We start from the raw sequence: 22,433 nt of genomic DNA on the forward strand, positions 1-22,433 counted from the left end.
TCACCCACAGCTGAACACCATCTTCAGCACAGTTTGAATCTTTTACTACTGCTTCATAGCACTTCACACTACAATTAGGCCAACAAGACTTTACTAAGGTTAAAATACTTCCCAATCTTACTTTGAAGTGCTGGATAATATGGAGTCAGCTGCTTGAGCATTCTGGTCATTGTAGGTTCATCCTTTCCCCGAAGTCTATTCAGAATGTTGGGAGTAAGACCACTGGCATCTCCATCAAACATCCTGTCTGACTCTCTGCTTTGTTGTTGGTAATCTCTGTATGAATTGCGGACAGAAGAGGAGGAACGAAATGAAGCCGAATCAGTCTTGAAATCTGATTTCTGATATCTTGATTCTTCTGGCCAACTAGAACCACCACTTGATGAAGAAGTGGAATTTGCAGACCCACCACTGTAGTAAGATGAATAGCCTTGTAAAGGATAGCTTGTTGAATATCTTCCAGATGAAGGATATGTAGCAGAGGAAGTAGAATATGATGATCCCTGGTCAGGTAAATTCCTTGTATTTGTAAATGCTCCTTGACTCTTCCAATTTGTACCTCCAACACCATAAGTCATTCTGTTATCAGGTGCTGTAGTTTTGTTTCCTTGAGCACCCTTAGACTTGTATTCTGTTGAATACCCACTTCCTGAATATGTTAAGGAGGGTGAGGTGCCTTCAACTGATGTGGACTGGGAGGGTACAGATGCAGATTGGTTGAATTGCTTCAGACATTCATTGATTCCAGTAGCAAAGCCTCCCGTCTGAAGGGCAAATGAATTACTGAGTGCAGCCATTGTTGCAGAATCATTAGGTCTTAGTCCATATGAGGATGATTCATCACCTGTTTGGTAACTGTATGAACTGGCAGGGGTGAATGAAGTGTTTGCAGCTAATTGTGATGTAAATTGTGCTTGTTCAGGTATCTGAGATGACAAATCTTGATTCCAGTTAGTACTTCCTGAAAAGACACATACAAGTAAACATAAATGAAATGACAGAAAGGCTATCAGCACTAGAATTTGGTCAAATATTAACTAACTCGATAAGCAGATAAGAGGCAAATAATCTGGAAGTTTACATAAAATTGTTTCCTTCATCTTCTGCTATTACTCCTCTGCCTCTGCAAGCCTTGCCTCTCTCCATCCGAGCCATGGTGACAGGCTACTCACACTGAACCTAAGTAGGCTAGGGCGATTGCTACAGAGCAAGGCACCACCTTACTGTTTCCACAGCACCTTTGATTCTACTAGGCTGGAAGCAACAAACAATATTTTATTTAGTAAAATGTTTACCCCCTTTGTATTTTAGGATAGTAGCATTTAAAAGATTAAAAACCACTTATTTGTCTCACCACCAGGTAGTGAATACATATCTACTGGATGGGCAAAATGTTAAACCATCTGTTGCCTTTTCACCAGCTTTGTAATAAAATGTAAATAATGAAGAAAAGAAAGTGAGTGAATGATAAATCCCTTGAATTCACAAACATGTGAATTAAACATATTACCTTTACAGGAAAGATGAGTATTTTCCTTAACTGTTCTTTGAAAGTAGTTCTAGGTTGTGCTCCAGTACCTAATTACTGATCCACACACCGCTTTTCTACAGATACAACTATTCAGTTAGGATTGTGGTTGTGTTTTTTTTAAATCACTATAGTTATACCAGTACAACCCCAATGTGGAAACAGTTCTATCCACATAAAGGTGTCTTAAATTGGTACAACTTACTTCCCCCTTCACCTTTATTCTGATATAGCTTAATCTATGCTAGGACATTCTTAACTATTCCAGTACAGGTAAAGCAGTAACAATTGTATAGACAAGCCCCTGTAGAGAACAACTGATACATCTGTTTTCTTTGAAGACAGCAACAGTTACCCACATAAGAGTACAATGTGTAAAAAAAACACCAATAGGCAGGCAGCATATGCCAATGAAGTTTCTGATATTTCCTACAAACAGGTTTAGTTCTAGATGAGGAATCTAGGTAGAAAAGCTTCCCAAGCAGGTAAATCGGAGACAAAAAGATAGGTAACAGCCAGCTAGTCCAAAAAAAGATGCAAGTCTATGTGCATCCGATCACAGTTTATTTTCAATCTGCTTCACCAATTAATAGTATTTTCCTAAGATGAAGGATAACACAAATGTTTAAGTGCCTGAAAATCAGTTAAACAGTTATAAACTGAAGACATGTAAAAAACAACTTATCTGCCTCTCAGCCACTACATTTAGAATGTGTGTCAAAGACTGACCTGAGTAGTGAGTAGGTGAAACTAATACCACATTAAGTAAGGTTTCCTTTTCTCATGTCACTTTAGGGCAGTTTAGAAACTTGAATGCCAAAAAAATATTTAAAAGCACCTATTTGGGAGATTTTCAGTGCTCAGCTTTTCTGCTGATTGCAGAATCTGCTTCCTTGGTGAGGTATCTACAGAGACATACATATTTAGTGGCTCAATTTTCAAAAGTGCTCAGTGCTGACCTAACTGCTCCTGCTGAAGGTCAGTGGTAAAACTCCAAGAGTTGTTAACATCTATTTTAATTCAAATTACAAACACTTTGGTAAAAAGGGAGGTCTCTGTCTTAGAAATATCAAGAATGTCATTGTTCTTTTGAATGGGAGTGTGATGGGGTGTACAAACCCCGCACTGGTCCGGCCAGGGTTATTCCCACTCTGTGGGCCGAGGAAGCCATGGGAATGCTCCATTTGCAGCCCCAGTACCAAAGAGAGCAGCCCAGCTCAATTGGGGCCGACCGCTGAGGACAAAGGACACACTGTGCTGGCTCCGGCCCTGGAGTGGCCAGAGCCCCAGACCGCAGAGGCTGAGAGCACCACAACCCAGGCAGATACCATGTTGCTTGAAGGAAGTACAGAGGGATTCAGTTGCCAGAAGCTGCAGCAGCTGATGACACCAGAGACCCAAGAGAGCTACAGACTTCACCGCTAGGGAAAGGGGTAGGAAGTAGCCCAGCAGACTTAAACTTAGCTATGGTGGGGGAATTGGGGAACTGGTCGGGGTGGTTTGGGAGGATCCCAGCTGATTCAATGGCGAGTACCCCACACCACTGCTAGGGCCCTGGCTGGGGCTCGCAGGACCAGGGAGGGCCTTAGTCCCCCTGCCCCGGATGCCACACACCCATCCTCAACGTACTATTAGGCCTCACAGCCTTGACTGAGAAGATTGTGCTATTGACTTTGGCCATTAGGCCACGCCACCCTGACCAAAAAGGCCGCTCCAGTGACTCCGGTCAATAGGCCTTATTGCCCACGAACCAGGCCACCCTACTGATTTGGCCCACTGGGTCACACAGCCCAGACTGCAGGGGCAGCCTTATCAGCTTGGGCCACTAGGCTCAACTACCGCAAAACACAGGGTGGGAAGTTGGACCCAACCACAGGGTGTACAAATTCCATGACAGGGGGCTGTTGTACTTAAGGTGAAAAAACAAGCAGAAAGACATTCTGTAAAATGAAAACTCTCTTTCCAACAAAATGAGTAAAATATTGATACAAGCCTAATTTAAAAAAAGATTTTTTTGCTGCTCACTTCAGACTTTTCTTCTTGGTCTTAAGCAATATCCTGTTTTCACACTGCTTTTGAGAATCTGCTAAGATTCTAACTTTTCTCCAATTTCTATTAACCATCTCACTTTGCCAATATCTCAAAAATGCTTCAAGTTCCAAATTTACTTTTTTTAGCTAGTTAACTATCAGATATTGAAATTTTATGCTGCTTAACTCACTTAATTTATGCACAGGCATCAGTTTAATCTTTCTTCAGTCCCAGAATTCCCTTCAACAAATCAAACTCTTCTTCAGGTGGACAGACATGGGACGATTGTGACATTCTGTCTTTACACACAAGTTAGTATGGCACTACTCATATGTGTTTCATGTAGTGGCTGATCCATATGTAACTCCTTCCCCCTCCCCCTCTCCCCCCCCAAAAAAAATGGTTTAATGATACTTTAGAGCAGGTCATGAGCTGGGAGGCACACATCTTACTCTGCCCTTCAATGGTTCCAGCAGATTTCTTTCTGCTCACTGGAGTATATGGCAGACCAACCCCATCACTGAAGAAACCCTCAAACCAAAACCAGAAAGATGACAGCTCTAGTACTCCATGCTGATCTCAGCTGCTTTGGCACCATCAAACGAGATAGGTAGGTCCTCAGGCAGTCAATACCAGAAATCAGGATTAAAAACCAACACCACTAACTGAATTGCCCCAAACAGCAAATGGAAGTCACAGAGCTCTTCTAAAAGCACAGCATTTGAGTAGTAAAGTATTATGGCTGGACATAAGTTTAAGTCCTCATATAGTATGTTCTGTGAATTAAACTCCATTTTATAAAGAATATTTTGGCAAAGACACCCTGCAAAGTACCTGAAATGCCCTTGTAATTTCCATATGACTTGTATGGTTTTTGGATGTTTTTTCCTGTTGAAAGCTCATCTTGAGATATTGACATCAATGGCCTCAGGCTGCTGGCATAACTGACCTAGAAAAAGCAAAATAAAAACCCTCATGGTATTTGTTCTAAAATATATTTCATTTTCAACACTTCGAAACCAGCAACTTTTCCCACAGAATACCAATAAATTTTCATTGGCAAAGCTAGTTTTAGGCAACGAATCCTATGTTTTGCTGTGCTGCTCAAGTTTGCTTCCTATATTGCTCACAACTATCAATGTGACTTCCCTCCCATTAGCATTAGGTTTTGAATTAGCCATTAACCTGAGAAAAAAATCAACCTTAAATATACAAGTTAGGCCTGCAAGCTTCTCTCCCTCACATTCACACAAAATCTTAGGACACAAACAGCTGCATCAAGATAGCATGGTAAGTTGTTTTTCTAGTTTGCCTAAGAAGGTTTCTCAGCCAATCTTTGGGAGCAGCAGATCAATTAGGTCTAACATTATTAAAATTAGGACAACAGTTTGGAACCTATGGGAACAACCATATCTCCAGCTAAGGAAGAGATGCAGGAAATAGGGAATATGATCGAAGATTAAATTATTAGAGTTTTTAAATAACCAACTCTTAATAGGGAATTTATGATTCCTGTTTATCAAAATGTGCTGAGTGCTAGGAAAATGAAAACCAACCAACCATACTAGTCATTTGGCAAGTATAAATTCATTCTGATTTTGACAATCCTAATGCTTTTTTCCTTGAAAAATGTAAATTATTTTCTTTATTTCCCTCTTCCTTCTCCAGTTACAGTACAGGCTTTCAAAACTGTGTTGTATTTTAAAATAAAATTCATTGCAGTGTCACAGTAAATATTCGAATTTCATGGGATATGCACAGCTGCCGAGTCCCCCATTAGCCAAACTGCTTTGATTTTTCCAACAGTGAGGAGGCTGCTAGTGGGAGATTAGCAAATCAGTCCCAACCCTGTGGGGGATGGAGAGGTGCTGGGCAGGTCCTATTCCAAGAAACCGGGGAGCGGCAGGCAAGCAGCATATGTCTCCACATGGTGCTGGCTAATTTGGCACAGCCTGGCATGGTGCAAGGATCAGGGCCTGGCTTGCTCTGCACTCAGCTCCAGGCCATGCTGCTGCATGGTGATTAGCAGCCTTGGCTTGGCCCACACCACGGAGGCCCCTGGAGGCCCCAGAAAGAAACTGCAGCACCAGCTGGTGAGAAACTGAGACCAGGATCCAGACATCCATCTCCATCCTCCTGCCAGGGCAAGGCCCCTCAGACGTGCTTAAGTTCCAAACAGCAGCAGCACTGGCTATGGTCTTGGCTACGATGGGGGGATGGATCCTGGTCTCAGCTCCTGCAGTATCTCCCTCAGGCCTACAGGAGCTGCTGTGCATAGGCTGGCCATGTTCCCAATCACTGCGTTGCCAACACCAGCCCTCCTCCCTGCTCCCATCAGCCAGAGAGGAAGCAGCGGCCTGGGCGGGAGTGAAACAGAGTGAGCGAGTACCATATAGTGAGACATTCCCAAGCCAATCCCCTACCCCGCCAGGTTAGGACGAACTCACCACCTCCCTGCCCCCCCTCCACCCCAGAATGGGACCAACCTGCTAACCCCTCCCCCCCATGAGCAGCAACAGCCTCAACAGGGAGACCGAAGTAGGGTTGCCTGCTTCTGCCTCTCTGCTATTGGAAAAATTGCAGTACAAGGATAATTTCACAAGTTCCGTAAAACCATGATTTTCACAGATCCCTATATGTAGGAAGATAGAAACAGAAGTTGTCTCTACTACTAGAGACTAGCAGCCAGCCTAGAGAAGAAGAAACAGGAGCTGTTCTCATGGCCTAAAGCCTCAAGTGGGAACAGAACTGCATGCCACCAGCAAGAACCATCCACATGTCCAGGGGAAAAAAGAATGAAGCAGCAAAGCAATGTGACTTGGGGGGGGAACACTGAATGGTTGAGCTATATCTAAGATATAAGGGAACTAAGTGTCCGGAAATCAGTGCGGTGGAAGAACAACAGCTAGGCAATGTGGAAGCTTGTGCAGAAAGAGGTAAAGGGAGACAAGTTCCAACTGACGAGGAAAACATGCAGAGGAAAGAAAAACAGGAAAAATGAGAGGTGGAGAAGAAATAAAAGAGAAAACAGTGCAATTAACTTCTCAAAGCCAAGCACACTTATAATAAAAGACAGCTACATATTTATTTCCTATGTCTGTGTCAATTTCCGTAGTTTGCAACGGATGTTACATGATTATGAATGGGAGAAGTGGGTATATCAATAGAAAAACTCTTGCAATAGAACACAATATGGAACTAGTCATTGAGGTGGAACAATCACTTACAGCTGCTTTCTTTTTACAAAAGGTCTTCAGAGCTTCTGTCAGATCTTGGGTAACACTAATTACCAGAGTTGCTTCTGCGTCTGAGGTGACCCGAAAAGTTTCCTGTCAAATTAAAAATAAAGAATCACACATTCATAAAGGTTTAATTCTGAATAATAATTAAGAACACTTATTTCAAATGCTGTAGTCAACCAGACTTCCCAAAGGAGATAATGAGCGTTAGGAAATGGAAGCCAAACAGATGGAGTCAAATGAAGTTCTGTGACCACCTTGAGCAAAAAATTAAGGAAATTAGATGTATATTAGCAGCTGACAGCCCTTGCTGTTAGATGGTATAAATTTGTGAAGTTGTATATGTAAAAAAGCAAAAAATTGCTGAGAACTTACAAACTGGATGCTAACAGACCTCAAATCCCAGTGATGACTAAACTGGGTGATTATCTAAATAAAGAAGGCTCACAGCCACACTGGTAGCGGTTTCCACTGCTTCATACTGACTCAGAAATTTTAGAATTCAGAATGACATTCCTGAAATCTAGTTATATAGATGGGGCACAAAGACATCAAAGTGTGGGAGAGCAGCCAGAGTGTTCACAGTAAAAATAAAAAAAGATAAGATGAAGCAAGTGTCTGAGCCTCTCTTCAAAAATTTTTAAGAAAATAGTTAAGCAATCTTATTTTTCTTCTCAGAATATCTAAACTGAGACTAGACACTTACCTAAGTAAATGACAGGCCATAATTAAACATCAACATTCTACTTGTAATGCACTTTAGACATTAAACATTATTAAAAATTAGGTTAGAAGCTAATGTTAAAATCTCTGCTACAAAAAGCACAGATATCAAGTTCTATTTCTTTCTTTTAATTTTGAAGCAGTCCAAATTCAAGTTCTAATGTATGGTGCTCCAGGCAATAGCAAACAGCAGAGGATTTATACTGTAGCTGCCTGATCTTTAAGATTTGGTAAAATAAGATGTGAAGAAATAAGACTTGAAAAGTAGGAATTACTGATCAAGTTCATTCAAACTCTTCCCAGTGATTCCTAAAAGATTCATTCTTTCTCCACTGGTACAAAACTAGTATTAAAATGTAGCAAATCCTGGCAAAAATTACTTTGCGTACATACCAAGTATTCTAGGGCTTTCTGCTTTCGAACTGGATCATTCTGTAGTGGGGGGAAAAAAACGACCGCAAGGATTGATTAACAGGGCTTATATATATTCAAAACATCGTAATATATTAACAACAAAATGGTTGAAGGAAGAAAGTGTTTTACAGCAGTCAATTATAATCTTAGTTCCTTATTGCTGGTATACACAGTACAACTGTAGTATTTCCATTTTGGGCTACATAAGTTTCAAAATTAAGAAAGACTTCAGTTCCCAAGATACAGGATTCCTGAAAACCTCTTCACTTTTAGCCATTACCTTTCTGTTCTCAAGTTGACCATAAGGGAACAGGTATTTTATTGTTAAATATTTAAGATTTTATTTCAAATGTTATCACTACTGATAAGGTGAAATGCTAAAAGGATTTATTTGCCCTTAACATATTTCATATGGGAGTATCAAAGCACCTTACCAATAAATAAATAAATAAATAAATAAAAAATCAACCTCTATGAGGGATAGAATTATGCCAATTTTTTTTTTTAGACAAAGTGCAGTTAAGATGCTTGCATGTGGTCAGTGAGTCAGTGGCCGAATTAGGACTCCTGGGCTCTACTCCCAACATCCAGTTACTAAGTTTAACTAAAGGTACATATACCAAAGCAAGATTAAATGATACAAGATGGTTTTAAAACAATATAAATGTTTCCACACAAGAGTTTGCATAGGTTTAACTAGATCAGCTTTTTAAATGTAGAAGAAAGCTGCAACTCAAGAGAAATCTATTGTTAAGCTTGACTTAACCACATGATGCTAAGCCACAACGAAGAGAGAAGATGTCATATTCAAATATGGAATTATAGTATGTGAATATCTTTCTCCTGGAGCCATTTTCTTCCCTGATAAGACACTGGGACATGATAGCTCTCATGGCACCAGCAGATATCCATACCCATGAAATAGGTCACAACTAAGAGAGCCTAAGATATCAAGACAACTGGTTGGCCTGAGAACACGCACAGTGCCAAATTCCAGAAGAATCATAGCCTTTACAGGAAAAGGATAGAACATATGGTGCAAACCTTTGATATTAAAATCAAGATAAAGCTGACAAAGCTGTTGGTGCTTAGTGCTTTTCAGGACAGATACTAAGTTATTTGTATTATTGTTAAGAATCTGATTTAGTCACAGAGGTAATAGATTCTGTGATTTTACCGGATCTCTGTGACTTCTTCAGCTTCAGCTTTCAGCAGCTGCAGTTGGAGCTGGGGCTGTGCAGGCTCCCCCCACTCCACAGAGCTGGAGCTGTGCGCCCCTTGCAGCTATGACCGGGGTTGGGGCCAGGGCCATGGGCCCCCACCCCTGTGGCGATGCCACTCAGGTTATCACCCCTCTCCCATGGGACTCCGGTTGTCATACCTGCCCCCCAGCCATCTCCCTTCCAGTTTGTTTGTTTTTTTAAGCAAAAAAGTCAGATTACAGGTTCCCATGTCCTGTCCGTGACTTTTACTAAAAATAACTAACAAAATCTTAACCTTAATTATTGTAGCATGTAGGAGCCCCAGTCATGAAACAAGACCACACTGTGCAAGGTGCTATACAAATACAGAACAAAAAGACACTGCCCCATGACAAAAGAGTTTATAATCTAGGGTATATTTTTGGGACAAATCTGAGGATTTATTACTGTCTTTTTGCTAACCCAAGATTTAAGAAGTTACTCAGTGTAAAAAGTCTTTGATTTAAAGGAGGAGAGAACAATAAGGAAGTGGAGACTGATTTCCCTTTGGCTTGGGGTACAGAGACAAAGTTTTCTCCATAAAATGAAGATTTGTTACTGTAGATTATTTCACTTTATTATATAAATTGGGATACAATATCAATAAAATAGGAGATTGAGTCAAAGCACAGGTAGACCGTCAGAAAACAAGCACAATGAAAAAGACAGTTACTAACCTTTTGTAACTGTTCTTCTTTGAGATGTGTTGCTCATGTTCATTCTATGTTAGGTGTGTGCGTGCCCACACGCATGGCTACTGGAGATTTTTGCCTTAATGGGATCTGTAGGGCTGACTCTGGCACCCTCTGTAGTGCGTGCTCATGTGGCGGTATATGAGGCCCTGTGCCCCCCTCAGTTGCCCCTATCAACTTCAACAGCAGGTCATGGAATGGATATGAGCCACCTATCTCGAAGAATATCCCTTACAAAAGGTTAGTAATTGTTTTTTCCCTCTTCGAGTACTTGCTCATGTCAATTCCATGTTACATTTACAAGCAGTATCCTTGGTGGTGGGCTCGGAGTTCATGAATGTGCCATTCTCAATATTGCTCTACCAAAGCTGGCGTTGTCCTGGGCCTGCTGGATGGTAATGTAATGGGATGTGAAAGTATGAACTGAAGATCAGGCAGCAGCTCTGCCAATGTCTTGGATCACCCGGCGCCAGGAAAGCTGCTGCTGAAGTTTGCGCCCTGGTAGAGCGAGCTGTTTCAATTGCTGATGGAGGAAACTTAGCTTGTTCATAACAGAACTTGACGCAGGTAGGTTATCCATGAGGAGATCCTCTGGGAGGAGACTAGTAGACCTTTCATTCTTTCTGCCACAGTGATGAATAGCTGCGTCTACCCACGGAAGGGTTTAGTCATTTTGATGTAGAAGGCCAAGGCCCATCTAACACCTAGGGTGTACAACGTATGCTCCTCACTGGATCTGTGTGGTTTTGGGAAGAACACAGGCAGGAGTATGTCCTGGTGATTATAGAACTGAGACACCTCCTATGGTAAGAAAGCTGGGTGAGGGTCGCAGCTGGATCTTGTCTTTTTAAAACACAGTGTAAGCAGTTCTGAGGTGTGTTCTCTGATCTCAGAAACCCTTCATACTGAGGTGATCGCTACCAGGAAGACCTTCCAGGAAAGGAGCAGCAGAGAGCAGAAAGCTAAGGGCTTGAAAGGAGGACCTGTGAACCGTGAAAGGACTAGATTCAGGTCCCAGGGAGGAATAGGATCTCTTACTTGGGGGGGTAAAGTCTCTCCAGGCCTTTTAAAACTCTGATTGTCATGCCATCAGAGAAAACTGATTTACCATGGACTGGAGGACAGAAGGTCAAAATAGCCACAAGGTGAACCTTAAATGATGAGTGGGCTAGGTAGGCCCGGATGCTTGAGATGTGCTAGGTAGTCCAATATAGACGGCACTGAGGTTCGGTGAGGAGAAAGTTTCCAGTCCAAGGCCCAAAAGGAAAACCTCTTCCATCTGGCCAGGTATGTTGCTCTGGTAGAAGGTTTTCTAGTGTCCATCAGAATCTGCTGAACTTGTACTGAGCAAGCCTGCTCCTCTGTGTTCTGCCATGCAGTACTCTGTCAGGGCCCATATACAGCAGATGGCTGTGGAAGGTCAAGCCAAAGCATCAGTTCCAGTGGTGGTGTTGTTGAGAGCTCCAGCAGGTGCTGAACCAGTGCTGTCGTGGCCATGCCAGGACTATCAGAATGATGTTTGCCCTGTCTCGTTTGATCTTCAGCAGGACCCTGTGAACCAATGGTACTGGGCAAAGGTGTATGTCAGACAACGTAAGTGCAGGCTGCTATGTGGCCCAGCATGTTCTGGCAGTCGTGAGATGGTGGGTTTGAACGTGTGAGATGAGGTCTGACATAGCTCAGAACCTGGAGTCCAGGAGGAATGCCCTCACCTGAGTGGCGTTGAGGAGCATACCTATAAACTATCTGCTGGACTGGACTTCTGCTCATTCACTAGTAGATGACCCATACCAGACCAATGCTGTACTCATCCTCAGCTTGTGACCTGCCTCTGATGAGCCAGTCATTCAGGCAGGGGTAGATTTGCATCCCTTGACATCTTGGGGCAGATGAAATGCCAAAAGGTAGTGATGTGAATTGATAATGGCAATGGTCCACCTCGAACCAAAGGAATCTTCTGTGACCAGAGAAAATTGAGATGTGAAAGTAAGCAACTCTTAAGCTGAAGGCAGTGCACCAGTCCTCTGGATCCAATGAAGGGACAATGGAGGCTAGGGAGACCATGTGAAACTTCAGCCGCTTGAGATATCTGTTGAGGCAGTGCAGGTCCAGGATCAGTTTGAGCCCTCCCTAGGCCTTCGGGATAAGAAAGTAACAAGAAGCAAAACCCTTTCCCCCTCATGTCTTGATTGATTTCCTCCACAGCCCCCACCCGAAGGAGGGTTTCCACCTCCGGGATGAGAAGTTGATCATAAGAAGGGTCCTTGAAGAGGGACAGGGAAAGTGGGCATGAGGGGGGGAACTGAAGAGTGTAACCATTTGATATGGTGTTGAGGACCCAACAGTCTGATGTAACTTGGGCCCATGCATGAAGGAAAGAAGACAGGCGGTTGAGAAATAAATGGGGACATGCATCCTGAAGGAGACTGGGGATACTGTCCTCGGGAACACACTCAAAACAACTGGCGTAGACCACTCAGGTGGCACATAAGGGGCTGCATTGTGGAGGAGGTGGCCGGGGCAGAGCAGCCATGTTTAAAGTCTCTGGCTCTCTCTCCCCTCTTATAGGAACCATTCTGTGGTGGGCCTGAGAATCTAGGCTGTTGCAGTGGAGAGTGGAATTAATTCCAGGAGGGCTGCAGAGTGTACAGCCCTAGGGAGCCTCGAATGGCCTTTGAATCTTTTAAGGCCATGGAGCCTGGTATCAGTCTGCTCTGAAAAAAGGGCATTACCCTCAAAAGGAAGGTCAACAGTTGCACCTCCTGGGATAACCCTGATGACAGTAGCCAGGAGCATCTGTGCATAGACACCGCTGAAGCCATCAATCTGACCGCTGAGTCTGCTGTGTCTAGTGCTGTTTGTAGGGAAGTTCTAGCCACAGCCTTGCCTTCCTCTAGGGAGGAAGCAAACTCCTGCCCAGTCTCTTGTGGGAGTGAATCCCTGAATTAGCCAACGAGTTGTAGTTATATCTTCCCAGCAACGCTTGCTGGTTGGAGATTCTAAGATGAAGAATGGATGAGGAATAAATCTTTCTTCCAAACAAATCCAGCTTCTTTGCATCCTTATTTTTGGAGGTCAAGCTCACTTGGCCCTGCCCAGCCCTCTCATTCACAGCTGCCACCACCAGGGATTCTGGGAGCAGGGGCAAGAAAAGATATTCATACCCTCTTGTCTGACACAATTTTTCTTTTTGGCCCTTTTTAATGTTGATGGCAGTGAGTACGGGGTCTGTCATAAGGCCTTGACCACCTTAAGCACCCCTTCATGCACTGACAACTCAACATTGGTTGGTGCAGCCACTGCTAGAATAGCAAAGAGGCTGTCTGGGGACTCTGAGTTCCTATGCCTCTAACCCCAAGCTGGAGACTATCTTTTTGAGGAGCTCTCGGTGGGCCTGAAAGATATCTGAAGGAATTGTAGGGCCAGGGCCAGCAACCACCTTGTCCAGGGATGTTAAAGATGATGGGATCCCTGGGGGAGGAGATGGTATTTCCTCCTCTTCCACAGGAGCTGATGACTGCATTGCTGGAACTTGTGGTTTGGTGCCAGCATTGGAACCTGAATCCTTCTTCCACACCAGGCCAGTCAGTAGTGCAGACCGCCTCTCGGATGCAGCTACAAACAATTGGTGGGAATAAGGTCCTGACATCATGGAGATTCCCGATGGATTTCAGTATGGCCACTGGACAGGCCACTGCCTTTGAGGCCAGTTCCCTGGCATGGGGCCCATACTCAAGGCCTGTGCACCCAATGGCAGGTGTTTTTGGGGTTGGTGGCTGGGTTCTCCTTCTGATTCCAAGGACAATAGTTCTTCCCTTGAAGACCACAGTGGAGAGGATGGCGCTTCCACCTGACGGCTGCAATGTGGCACTGCAGAACTGTGCAGAAGGGAAGATGATTGGCGCCAGGCTTCCCAGGAACAATACCGCAAGAGGGAGGAGCGATGAAATGGCAGCAAGCAGTGCAGCGTCAGAGAACAGAGCAACAGATATTGGCGCTGGGAGTCTGGTGACTGGCGCCATGCCACTGGTGACCAGTGTCTGTCTGAAGACGACCAGTACCACAGTGACAGAGATTAGTGACGTATGGCCAGATATTAGCACCTTGGAGCCGGGGACTAAGCACATGGGTCCGGAGACCAGTGCAGGGACCTTCGCAGAGGTGTTGGAGACTGGGGCTGGGATTCAGAGGATCAACCACTGTGGTGGACCCATTGCAAGTTTTCCCCTGGAGGCCGGTGCCTTCTCCAACTCCACTGTCTAGGGAAGGTCCTGTGAAATGGGTGGAACTGGCAGGGTCATGAGATCCCTGGCTGCTTGAAAGGCCTTCGGCATTGAAAGCCACCACCAAATGGAGGTGCCCCATTCTGCTCCCAGGAGTCAGAGGTAATTCCCTTACTGGGCTCAAAGCTCTTGCTGTTCTGACGTAGGCAACTGGCCCAACCAGGGTCCTTTGCCCGACCCCACTTTCTTGTCCTTTTTAGGCGTGGAGGAATGACCTCTGTCCGTATGTTGTTTCTTCTGCCATTTCTCTGGTACTGGTGAAGGCAAATGGCATCAAGAGGGGCCCCGTGCCAGTGGCGTGCTCTGCACTGACACTGAAGTACTCGGTACCAAGTCTGAGCGGGAGAGTTCTGAGGTCAGTTTTGAGTGCTGCCTCCAACAACAGGGCTTTCAGGAGAATATCCCTGTCTTTTTTAATCCGTGGTCTGAAGCCCTTACAGATCTTTCACTTGTCCCTTCTGTGCAGCTTCCCTAAATACTTCAAAATATCATGGATCATTAAGCAGGAGGGGCTTATGGCAAACAGAACATGGCTTAAATCCTGGGGCATGGGACATGCCCTGTTCCAAGACGGACATCCCCAACAGGACCACTAAACTATCTAACTCTTAACAATAGACAAAAAAAAAAAAATTAATTTACAATAACTATCAACCACTACTGAAGAACTTGCAATTGTAAGAGAGGCATTCCAGTAACCGTCATGGATGGAAAGAAGAAACAGAGGGGGCAAGGCTAGGAGTGCCTCATATACCGCCACATAAGCACAGGGCTCCAGAGGGCACTAAAGCCAGCCCTATGGATATCACTAAGGCAAAAGTGTCCGGTAGCCATGTACGTGGGCGCACACACACCTAACTTGGAATCGACATGCGCAAGCACTCGAAGAAGAACATATTTATCACACAACACATTTAAAAATTACCATCACTTACCTCAGGCTTGTTATAATCTTCCCATCTAGAATAAAAAGAAGAATGTTTAAAGTTGTAAAAGCAGCAGCATAAAGGCTATTTTAAAAAGGATTTAGTTTAATTTAGGGCATCCTGCACACAGATTTCATCTTTCCAAATGACCTCAATTATTAATACATGACCTCCCACCATATGGCACATCTGAAGTACCACATTCAACACTGGGATATAAGGCCACAATAAGGCTACCAGAAGAGTCCAAGAGCATTTTCTACTCTAAAGACATAATAATAACAACTAAGCTCCTTCACAGAATATCAGTTCCTCGAGAAGAAAAACACCTCAATTATCTTGATCATCTGCTTTGTCTGTGTGCCACCTCTGCAACATTCTCAACTAATGCCAGCCCAAGGAGTGACGGACCCTTTTGGGATTTGTATTCATATAGAGAGAAACTGCAGTTCATGATGCTGCCATTAAAAGACTCAGCAAGTGCAATACCTCAAAATAATAGTTATACAAATAAGATTGTTATTTTATTTTAATCTGTATCTTACTTTATGGTCAAGAAAGTTTTGTACAAGAGGGAAAATTGAACAAAGACAACAAATACAAAAAATGTAGGATTTTTTTCTACACACAAGTAGCAATGGTCTGAGATAAACAAAATAAGTGACCCACTCAATCATTTCAAAGTTATGGTGACGTGATGATAATAAATCTATTCCTATGGGAGTTTACTAGAGGTTTCCTCACCTTGACTTTTTCTTTGATGATGCAGCTAGAAAAAAAAAATTGGAAGCTGTCAGCAAGAGCATATGGGCATCACTGTATCATTGCAAAAGGTAATAATACAAATTAAATATTTATTTACACTCCCTGTTCAGTTAAGTACAGAACTCTTCAGCACTGGCTCTGTTCATCATGCCAAACCGTCTGGACTAAACTTTGTCACTATCAACCAAATTCACTTGCCCACTTATCTTATTATTAGGAGATAAAATTTACCACCAGGTACCATCTGCCCACAACTGGTATCATTCAGATTGTGTCACACCAAGGCGTCCCAGACTATATAAATGTATTTGGGTCAAATATTTATATCTGCCCTTTTTCATTACTAAGCTAATTTTTAAAATATTGTATTGGTAATACTCAGCTACAATGACATTTTAATGGGTCAGATGAATGTGCTCCATTGTTAGCATACTAAAGCCAGTTCAAAGATTGTGTGACGAACCCATAGTTTTTCTATTGGAGAGTCAACTTTCAGCTTCTTTCAACAGAGTGTGGAGCACATAATCAAGTAGGCCTCTTAGCTTAGGTATAAATAGCAATGAAGATAGTGAGGCATGGTTTATGCAAGTAAAGACTTGCCTGAAGGGTGTGGGTGTGTATCCAGGCACATGCCCTACATGGCAATCTACTTGCCCAAGCTGTGCCTCCCCATCTACACTGCTAGTTTTAGCACCGTAGTATCCTGCTGCCTCCCCATTGCTGGAGCCTTCCCCTACCACAAGGAAAGACTCCAGCAACAGTGACGAGCTCCAGCGGTGGGGAATGGCTCAGCCTTTTCCCACTGCCTCTCCATCCTGCAAGAGTCTTTCATTTACACTGCACAGCTTGCTCTTCACTGCAGTGTGTAGCTACCCATATCCTACATGCCACCGCCAGCAGTGTGTAGTGTAGACATATAGCCTTAGTGCAGCCAGGAAAAAAGAAGATTATATCAACTGATTCCAAAACAATGACGTAATACTACATTTTTAATTGAAATATATTTTCAGTTGAATTAATGAGTACAATAGCTACTAATTATGATCTTAAATACTAGAGACACGAAGTAGATGAAGTAATATCTTTTACTAGGAATGTAAAATTTCATTTAACAAAACAACCGTTTAAACTATTAAAATGTATATAGCTTAAACGGTTAACCAATATATTTTACATCCCTAGGGGGGTTGGGAGGGGAATCCAGGAGCTGGATGGAGGCAGCCCAACACACCTCGGCCCCACAACTGTGTGGGGACATGGCCCTCCAATAGCTCCCAACTGGGCCCTCCAGAGCTGGGATGCCGCCACCCACAGAGCCCGCCACCCACAGAGCCCACAAGAGGGGGCAATAAGGCACCTCTGTGTCCTAGCCACCCCGAGCCATCTGGCCCTCCAGAACCAGGGCACCGCCACCCACACAGCCCCCCCCCCCCCCCCCCAGCCTGCAGGAGGAGGCAATAAGGTACCTCTGCACCCTGCCCACCCTGAGCCCATTCACCCCCCCACTGCGCCAGCACGTGTCCCAGCTCACCTATTGTCCCCCTCTCTGCAACATCACATCCCCGCTCATCCCCCAAGTGCGCAGCCACCCCCGCCCCATGCAGCAAAAGGTTAAACGGTTAATGCAATTTGTAAACAGTAAGACTAATACTTACTGGTTAACCATTTGATGCTTTACATTCCTATCTTTTACTGGATCAGCTTCTCCTGGTGAGAGAGACAAGCTTTTGAGTTTACACAGAGCTCTTCAGATATGGGAAACGTACTAAGAGATATTAAGATATCTTAATATGTGTTAGCTACTTATGCTACACAATCTGTTTCACCTTGTATTTAGATGCGACACTCTTAGTACATTTCCCATATCTGAAGAGCTCTGTGTAAACTCGAAAGCTTGTCTCTCTCACCAAGAGAAGTTGGTCCAATAAAAGATATTACCTCACCTACCTTGTCTCTCTAGTATTCTAGGAACACCACAGATACACCAACACTGCATATCCTAAATACTGCCCAATTTTCAGTATTTTCAAAATGTTTCAGAAATGTGAGAAGTAATGCAAAAAATGATCTTGTTAATCTAGTTAAAACACTTAATTATTTAAAAACAGAAAGTTACATGCATAACCAAGCTATTCCTGCAGAACAAATTTTACACTTGTTTTAGGTAATCATTAATTTTGTGGCTATTTGTAATCTCAAATTAGGTTCAAATATTCATTATTTGAAGTCTTACTTCAAATGTATTAAAATTATATTCATGTAATTTCACAAACTTACAGGTTGTACTGGGTCTTGTATAACCTTCAATCTAGGAAACAAAAACAGGTTTGTTTAGATTAGACTTCCTTACTTAAATATCAATTCAGATTGGTTGTTTCCCCACAGAAAATTGGGGCCCCCAAAGAATCTGGCTCACTTATACCTTTGTTTACCATTCCTACTACATCACATAATTTTACAATTAACAAATGCTAAACATTACCAGGCAACCTTACAAATTAGCACTTGTTTTCTTAAAGAATCAAGTCTGAGATGCAAGAATTTCCTAAAGTTCTGAGCATTTCTAAAATGTAAGCAATTTCAACCCTTTGCTACTATGAATCTTAATGTAATATACACAATATTTATCACTGAAATCCAGACTGACTGGACATTTTCTAATTCTAAAAGTTCCAAATTTCTGTGAAAAGAGAAAAAAGTTTTGACGACACTTTAAGGAGTCTTTTCCCCTGATTTTCTGACCAGCATTAAGTGAAGTACTAGCTCATGAAGATACATGCTTTCTGAAAGCACTTTTTAAAAGTAATCAACTCCTGTTTAATTTAGTAAGGTCTAGTATCTAGTTTGCCAGAACCCAGGCACACAACCGAAGAACAAATTTAGTAGCTAGTTTAAAAACTTATCCAATTTACCTTATACATTTTTAAACCTTCGGTCTTTTCCATCTCTCTTGCTGCCCGTCTAAGAAATGCGACTTTGTGCTCTTTCAGCCCTGGTGCGCTTTTCTTTATTTTATCTAGAAATTCTTTAGACTGCCAATGAAAAAAGGTTTGAGACAATTTCAATGCTAAATTTGACATGTCAAACTTTTTGGAAAATTTTTACAATACCTATGGAGAAAACGGAACAAGATTTTAGAAATTATGGTCCTACATTTCCTCTAGCATAATGTAACTAATTGTGATTTAGTATGATGCATTTTATTAATGTTCACCACTACAGAATTTTAACACTTGTACAAAAGTCAGGTAAGACACTTGACAAAAGAAATATGCCTTGTACAATATCCTAAAGGCCACCAGAGTTGGGTTCTGATAGACTCAGGGTATGTCAACACTGATGGCGGCAAAGTCACTGCCGTCAGATCGACCATTCTGGATTGATTGAGCGATCGATGAAGACCCGCTCAATCAATCCAGAAGTCAAAGTTGTAAAACCACCCCCTCAAGTGGCGTAACGCTGCATCGATGGGAATGCGGTTCCTGTCGGCACAGTGCAGTGAAGACGCTGTGCAGAAGGGAAGCATAGCAGTCGATGGGATTATGCAAGCCACTTTGCGTAGCTTGAGCAACTCCCGTTGACTACCATCGAATTGCCAGGTAAGTGTAGACCAGGGCTAAGAAAGGGAGCTGTTGTAACATGCAGAGACCTCAGCCTGCTTTGTCCCATGGCAACCACCACTACAAAATCTTTAACCTTTTATTAAAGATACAGAAAAGAAAAATATTGAAATGTAACTTATTAAGTAAGGCTGTCATTTTAACAATATCCCTTACTCATTTCAACTGTAACTGTAGAAAGTTTTCTATGTACCACCCCAGTATTAAATATAACAACTGCCTTTTAGAGAGAGGAAGGGAGGGGGTACAGAGGGAAGTAAAAGCAATTCATATAGGTTGATGCTCTTGTTCTTAAAATCTGATGCCCATGGGAGAAGTTTGGGGAAGGTCATGGGGGGGAAGCACGGGGTAATGCCCCCCAAATTTATGATGATTTTTGTAACCCATGCCCTCCATGCTGCCTGGCGCTGCCCCCGACCAGGCGTCCCAAAGGAGGGGACCATGCCCCCAGGCACCAGCCTGAGGGGGGAGGAGGGGTGCACCAGCCAGGCCCTCCTCGGAGGAACTGCCCCCTGCTGACATCCCCATGCTCTGACCCGGCCCATGGATCCCTGGTTGAGCTCAGTGTGGGGCCGGGTCGGCGTGGCCGCTGGGAATGTCAGTGGGGGAGGCGCCCAGCGGTATGGCCCCCTTCCTCGGTATGCTCCACTGGCTGGCAGAGCCCCCTGCCCGGATGCAAGCACCCTCTCCCCAGCCCAAGGTGCAATGGCATACGGGGGGGGGGAGGGAGGCCCCCCGAGCCCACTGACATCCCCACCGCGCCAACCCGGCCACTCGGCTTCCAGCCCTGCACTGGGCTTGAGTAGGGACGGGGGCTACGGGCTGGGGCACAGCCGCCTGGAATGTCAGCCAGAATGGGGGTAAGAACAGTTCCTCTGAGGAGGGCCCAGCTGGTGCCCCCCCCCCTCAGTTGGCACCCAAGGGCATGGCCCCCTCGGTATACCACTGCCGATCCCTGCCGTGGTCATGCTCCCCCCATGGGACGCCACCTAGTCTCCCTACTGCTTGCCCCTCCCCCACAAATTAAATATTCAAACTCTACCTATGCTGATGCCATTTCTTTGAAGACAGAACAAGACAAACATATATAAAAGAGGAAAGAAAGGAGCAAGAGTTCATCTGCAGGCGATAGAGGTTGCACGATCCCCAGCGATCTGGGATGCAGCAGGGAACCAGCATAGGGCAGAAGCAACTTGGCTATAGGTGTGAGGGAAGACAATCAACTGGGCGTGCGTGGAACCAGGTGTGAAAAGCTGGATGGACCTAGTGGTATGTATGGACCCGGGGCGAAGGCAGTAGCCCAGTGACCTAGGCTGAAGACAATGCCGATTGGTCTTGGCAGTGCTTACTCTTGTGCTCCATCTTGGACTTCTTGGGAGATGTCGCACCTTGATCTGGCTGCTCTTTCTCACCTGACCTCGCCCGGCTTTGGGAGGCAACACTGCATTTAGGGACAGTCCCTCTCAGGGAGCCACCCTTGTGCCTATGGCTGTGCTTCTTAAGAGCACGTTGGGGTTTCGTCGGTGCCACCGGTACTGTTGGTGGTGCCAATGCTGCTCTGGTCAGAGACGCGCTCACCAATGGTGAGACTGGGTACTTCAGTTGATCTGCTTGTGCCACGTGCAAGTGCACATGTGGGCGCATTGCCTTCTCCATGAGGTGCTTACAAAGTCAAAGTTCTCAAGCCTCACAAGTCCGTGATGGAAAGGAGCAGCAGATGGAACAGTGGGTGACAATGTGGGCTTCACCAAAGCAGTAGAGGCAACATCGGTGTTCATCACTCACTGAAGAGGTGCATAGGAACATAGCATAATTTAAAAAACCGGTTTGACAGGGCATAGTGCCCTGTGGCAGGCACACATGTGCACCCACATATTGAATCCACATAGAGACCAGTACTTGAAGAAGAATACGAAGGTTCAACGGTGTCACAATGGATCTGGACAACTCAAGTGATGTTGGAGGTAACAGCCACAATGGTAAAGATCATTCCTTTCAGTCCCTGGGTTCTCCAGCTATCTAACGTTCATTTGATCTCCCCTTCCCCCCCCCCCCCTTTTTTTTTTTTTTTTTTTTTTTTTTTTAAAAAGACCTCAGTAGGAAGTGATGGACAGACTAATCCATCCCCTTGTTATTTTGTCCATCTATTAAGTTTAGTTTCCAATGCGCCAATTTTGGTCCATTCGTTTCCAGTCCCACACCTCCCCTATTTACCAGACTTGATCTTACAGTCTTTGTGTTACATCAGCAGGACTTTTTAAGACTAACCCAGTTTTTTGTCTCCCTTTACCCATTAAAATTTGTTATACGTTACTGGAACATTTTATGAACGTTTATTAACTTTCCCCACAGTTCAACTCACAACTGGCTAGTCCTGTCAGCCCCAAATCACTACAACAGAGTCACTGGTGTATACGAACTCACACTAGGGCCTGAGAGCAAGACAGTATTTAAGCAACTGAGAGGAAGTTGTTTTAAAAACAATAACTGAGTGCTAGATCACTTAAGGCTTTAAAAATCATAAGTTAACCCACTTACACCCAGAAGTCAGGTTAGTGTACAGATGTAATGTTTACTCTTGGCGATCTGACCTGCTAAAATGACAATGGATTCCGAGCAGTCAATAGATCCAACTGAATCAGGAACAACAAATAAACTTTACCACCATTCGCTAATTATCTGAACACAATCTGTGCCATAACCTACTCAATCCCAACTGATAAAGTCCAAGAAACTACAAGTCCGGATATACGGGGAGTAGTCGAAGATTTTCAGTGACCATACCTTACTTAGTTACTGGGCAGATGATCAACCGTTCACTTCAGCCACCATTACATAACAATGACTTTTGGTCACTATTAGTTTAGCTGGACATAACATGCTCCTTAACTCATTACCAACTTCCTGAGCAAAGCTAATCGCCACCTACTTAAATAAGTAAAAATGTTGCCATAGCTTCTCAATTTCATCT

The 22,433-nt window shown here is 43.9% G+C and overlaps 1 protein-coding gene across 2 annotated transcripts in view; it reads right to left on the reverse strand.

The window, feature by feature from the left end:
* LOC137167640 (serine-rich adhesin for platelets-like) overlaps window positions 1-22,433 on the reverse strand; it is a 58,304-nt gene that overhangs the window by 3,807 nt on the left and 32,064 nt on the right. For both annotated transcript variants that reach the window (XM_067569849.1, XM_067569850.1), the window contains 8 exons: window positions 18,755-18,874; window positions 18,120-18,150; window positions 15,822-15,846; window positions 15,087-15,111; window positions 7,915-7,953; window positions 6,787-6,888; window positions 4,394-4,508; window positions 122-961 (listed from right to left, as the gene is read on the reverse strand). In XM_067569849.1, the coding sequence (XP_067425950.1) occupies window positions 122-961; window positions 4,394-4,508; window positions 6,787-6,888; window positions 7,915-7,953; window positions 15,087-15,111; window positions 15,822-15,846; window positions 18,120-18,150; window positions 18,755-18,874 (1,297 nt within the window). The remainder of the gene's footprint in view (window positions 1-121; window positions 962-4,393; window positions 4,509-6,786; window positions 6,889-7,914; window positions 7,954-15,086; window positions 15,112-15,821; window positions 15,847-18,119; window positions 18,151-18,754; window positions 18,875-22,433) is intronic.

This window comes from Emydura macquarii, unplaced genomic scaffold (genome assembly GCF_026122565.2).
Source record: "Emydura macquarii macquarii isolate MOO-44397 ecotype Brisbane River unplaced genomic scaffold, CSIRO-AGI_Emac_v2 contig_2948, whole genome shotgun sequence".
Lineage (NCBI taxonomy): Eukaryota > Metazoa > Chordata > Testudines > Chelidae > Emydura > Emydura macquarii.